This window comes from Eufriesea mexicana, unplaced genomic scaffold (genome assembly GCF_001483705.2).
Source record: "Eufriesea mexicana isolate 0111107269 unplaced genomic scaffold, ASM148370v2 scaffold17534, whole genome shotgun sequence".
NCBI classification, from domain to species: domain Eukaryota; kingdom Metazoa; phylum Arthropoda; class Insecta; order Hymenoptera; family Apidae; genus Eufriesea; species Eufriesea mexicana.
Window position 1 is genome coordinate 153,971 of NW_016924912.1, and position 4,767 is coordinate 158,737.

The window sequence follows — 4,767 nt, forward strand, 5'->3', positions numbered from 1 at the left end:
CGCGCCGACTGTCGCGCACCTTTTTTTCTTCCTCTTCTTCTTCTGCCGCTGCAACTTGTGTTGCTGCTGCTGCTGCTGCTGAAGCTGCTGCTGGCTGCTTCTGCCACCGTCGCCGCCGCCGCCACCACCACCACCGCCGCCACCACCATCACCACCACCGCCGCCACCACCACCACTACCACCACCACCATCAATACCACTACCGCCACCATCACCACTACTACCACCACTACTGCTACTGCTACTTCTACTATTATTGCTACTACTAGTACTACTACTATTACTACTACTACTACCACCACCGCCAATACCACTACTGCTATTACTACTGCAACCACCACGATTCTTATTCACGTTGTTTTCACGCTCACGATTTTCGTTATGTGAAAAACCGAGTCGTTGCCGATTATCATTACCTTCGTTCTTTCCATCGACAATTCTATCAATTTTGTCGTCCATGTTATAACCATTGGTACTATTTGTTATCGGCTGATATTGATTGTCGACTTCGTTATAACGTCGTTTTATTCTTTCAGTTCTAAACTTGTCCTGCTCTACAAATGCTAATAATTCATCCGTTACGCTATCTCTTGTGTCAAGTCTGTTGATACTTGTTGTCGGTGTACCTTTGGTAACATCTGGTGGACCTACGTAATTTCGATCATCGTCGCAGAGAGCCGCTTCAATATCTTCCAGACTGTAAGGCGAAAAGGAATTGTAATCGGTCGATGATGAACCGCGATTTTCATTAACCACCATTTTAGCGTTATACCGATAATAATCTTCTTGAGTATCTGTATTATTAACGGTTACACATGACAGTGGCGCAAGACTGGCTAAGAATTGTTTACGTACATCAGAATTATTTATTTTTATCGAGCTTTTCGATTGCTGACTATCTTTGAGGATATTATTGTTTTTACCATTATTTCCGAGGCCTAAATCAGGTAAGTTGGTATGAATACTTCTCTTATGTACAAACAGATCTGTCAATTTCTTATAAGTCGACTGGCTATGAATATTATCTGATACTGCGCTATTACCAGCCGAAGAATTTTGCTTATAATAATTAGAGCCTGTCACCGCCGTTGTCATGGTTGTAGTTGTTGTCGCTGTATTTATCGCTAACGACGAGCTTGGCGTGATCATCGTTGCCATTGCAGTTGTAGCGATTATGTCGGTGGTGGTGCCGGCAATGGTAGTGGTAGTATTTATTGTTGTCGTTGTATCGGATAATGCCTTGAATTTCATAGGAAGGTGTATGGATGTCGGCAACGCCGCTATCGTTGACATTTCGTCGATTGCGGTTGTATTACGGATAAATATTTCAGAGGATGATGGCGAAGTTTCTTCGTGTCCTCGTAATTGCCGGTTATCCATTTCCATACACGTCAGCGAGTCTATGTCCTTTTTAATATAACTATTAGAAATATCATCCTCTTCTTGGTCCACACAAGTAAGTTGACGTATTCGTTCCTCTAATGACAAGTTTCTCGAAGGGGGGATTTTCTTTCGAGAATTTGTACGATATTTATCAAGAAGACTTCTTCGAAGGGTATTCCTTTCGATGGTCCTTTTAATTGGATTCATCGACTCGTCGTTGAGAGAAGTAGCTGAATTTTCCGAATGATTTTTCGATCTCTTTGTAAGATCGAGGAATCGTAAATTTTCCGTGTTAACGAGAAACGCTAATCCATCTTGCGGACTATCGGGAGCATGCGTAGAAGCAAGTTTGCCAAGGGGAGCCGGCGGTGGCGAAACGAACTTTGGATTTGGAAATAATTGTCTAACTGCGGAATTTGGCTTTAGGCTGTTACCAGTTAAACTGGAATTACCCAATTTAAATACAAGAGAAGGCTCTTTTATATCAGATGGTGTTTGGTTTTCACCGATGTGTCCTTCAGTATCGTTTACCGTTTTCTTAAGCAAGGTTTTCTTAAGCAAGGTACTATTACGTGGATCAGTGGAAAGATTACTACAACGGATTATTTCCTCATTGTGTCCGATAGATTGGACCTGATCGTTATCACGAATCGTGTCACGGTTGTTGCTCGCATCCCGATTAACTGTCATTTCTGTGCCACGAGAAGCAATGTTTCTCTGAGAAATGTTCTTACGACTAGCAGCACTTTTCCTTGCATGTTGCAACTTGATATCTTCTTCTTCGCTGATTTCTCGTACAATACGACGTTCGGTAACGGTTGTCATAGTTATCGTCTCCACGAGGTATCGATGTCGGGATTCTACGAAGAGACAAACGGTTCGTATATGCGTTTTTCCATCAATATTTGCAAGGGACGAAGGAAAGATGGAAAGAAGGAAGAACCGATAATATATAATATATTCGTATAAACTATACCATTAGGCGTGGATTTTTCCAATTGTTGCTCCGCTTTCCGTACATGCCCATCATAACCATCTTGAGTTATTCCATGCTCGCATTGCGATTCTCCTTCGATCTCTTGCCCTATAAAATCACATCGTTACGTTATTATTCGATTAGCTTCGTTTCAATGTTGGCCATGTAGAGGAAATGCGCCTGGATATACGCATGCGCGACTATTATCTAAAGCAACAAGTACGAAAGAAATAAGAGACCTAGAATGGATCAGTGCTAGTTAAGAATGTACGCGTATTCGCCCTTTCTGCCTAAAGGATGGAAAGACCGGAGTCACGGTACACTGTACATCCGGCAAGGGCTGGCGATTCGTGGAGTCGGCGTTCGCGCGACAGTTATGCGCGATGAATATTTACGCGTCTTTTGTTCCATGGCCGTGGACAATGGTCCTCCTTTTGGATAACGACAATAAAATATACAATCTTTGTATCGGATTGTCCCCGATTTGAAACTGCTATTGGAAATATCATTATTGCAATTATGTTATTAATTTATATTTTATGGGTTAGTAACGCTTAGATAGAAATAGCGAGTAGAAGAAAATGTTTCTTGACATCATAAGATGCGTGTAGGCACGATGTTACCATTGTATCGTAATTAATATCGTATCAACTGTGGGATATTACTAAGCGTTAACGTCAACCACAAATTATGAAACATCATTTTTTATACTCTCCCGAGATAATACATCTCGGGAATAGAATAAATAATATAGGGGCAAAACGTAAAGAAGATTATTTCGAGATAGGTACATATTACTCGTACGTGTTATCGTGCATTTTATATTAAGCAAACGAATATCGAGGAAACGGAACTATTACCAACTATTTACGGAATATGTAGTTTCCTTATATCGGCTTGAATCAGTATTACCCTTTTTCGTATTTTAAATCGCAGTTGTAATTAATTCCAAATAAAATGGGAAATAACATAAGGAAGATTGTTTCTGTTAGTAGGAGACGATGGAACAAACTCTCAGATACTATTTCTTCTAACCGATATAATAACGATATAATTAGCGATATAAATAACGATATATTACCTGTTGTTCCTTGCAAGCGAAGATAATTTAAGGACGATTCTAAGCAGCATTCCGCTATGTTAGAAAATTCTTCATTCGAATAAACATCTTTGTAACCTTCTGGTGGACTGAGTGTTTCTTGTTGATGTTCTTGCGTTGGAAGCGTTGGCGATGTCGGTCTATCTATCGATGATTGCGACGATGATGGCTGTGTCATCGTCTTCGTTGTGGTCGTCGTGGTTGTGGTCATGGTCGTGGTCGTTGCTGTTGTTGTTGTTGTTGGTGGTGGTGGTGGTGGTCATTATTATAATCTTTGTTATTATTCTTTTTAGGTATTATTATTAGGTATTATTTTCGTTATCTTTAAAATATTTCCCCCAATAGATTTTATTTTATTTTATTTCAAATATTTCCTCGTTCTATAAATGTACCCATGATTTAAGGTGGTGATAGTGACGGTGGATGAAGCGACGACGACGAAGACAATGGTGGGGAAAGAAATTCAACTGCTCGTTTATAACTGGCCATGTTCTTTGGTACATCGACTTTATCCCATTTGTTTTTGTCCCGTACATTGGTCGTCTGTGCTACCTTTCCTATCGTCTCCTCTACCATTGATTTTCTTTCTTCCGTTTCCGTATGTTTACGCATTTCAACCCTTTTCTGTACTACACGTTCCTTTCTTCCTTCAACTTCCTCTTTAATTTCTTCCTTTTCCTCTAATTCTTTGGCTTCCTCTTCATCTCCCTTTTCTATTTTTTCCTCCTCACCTTGTATTTCTACTTCATATTCTTCATCGTCTTCGTGCCCTACGTGCAGTTCCACACAGCCGAATCCTTCACTGCCGCAACTTTGTCCCCTGAAAGCGTTATCGTGTATCATTCCTCCATCTCTTTCCATATCGTGATACGGACTGTTGGATACACCGAAATGAAGATTCAATTCGGCACGACATTCTTTACAGCTTCCTAAACGCATCAATTCGTGTTCTTGACAACAACAATCGCAATCCTCTTCGTAATCGGTACAACACTCTTCCTTTATCAATATTATATAATCAGCAGCAAAAAATTCGTTCAACTTTTCGTTTATTACAACTCGATTTTTCTGCGATCTACTTTTAGATTGACCAGGTTTTTTTAATAAAGACTTGAGAATCTTCGCAGGCTGCTCCGCCGGAAGTTTGCTTCCGTGCTCCTTCATTATTGAGGCTTCTTTCTTCCTTCCTCTTCACGTCTCTTTGTATATACTTATCTGTGCTACAGTACTCTCACCCCTCTCTCTCACTCGCTCTCTCTCTCTCTCTCTCTCTCTCTCTCTCTCTCTCTCTCTCTCTCTCTCTCTCTCT

The 4,767-nt window shown here is 40.6% G+C and overlaps 1 protein-coding gene across 1 annotated transcript in view; it reads right to left on the reverse strand.

Annotated features, from left to right (window-relative positions):
* The window catches only part of LOC108554183 (probable serine/threonine-protein kinase DDB_G0282963), a 10,558-nt gene extending 5,861 nt beyond the window's left edge, over positions 1–4,697 (reverse strand). The window contains exons 1-5 of the mRNA XM_017909373.1: positions 3,862–4,697; positions 3,685–3,718; positions 3,441–3,627; positions 2,360–2,467; positions 258–2,243 (exon numbers count right to left, since the gene is read on the reverse strand). Of these exons, the coding sequence (XP_017764862.1) occupies positions 258–2,243; positions 2,360–2,467; positions 3,441–3,627; positions 3,685–3,718; positions 3,862–4,622 (3,076 nt within the window). The 5' untranslated portion in view covers positions 4,623–4,697. The remainder of the gene's footprint in view (positions 1–257; positions 2,244–2,359; positions 2,468–3,440; positions 3,628–3,684; positions 3,719–3,861) is intronic.
* Between the last annotated feature and the right edge of the window lie 70 nt (positions 4,698–4,767).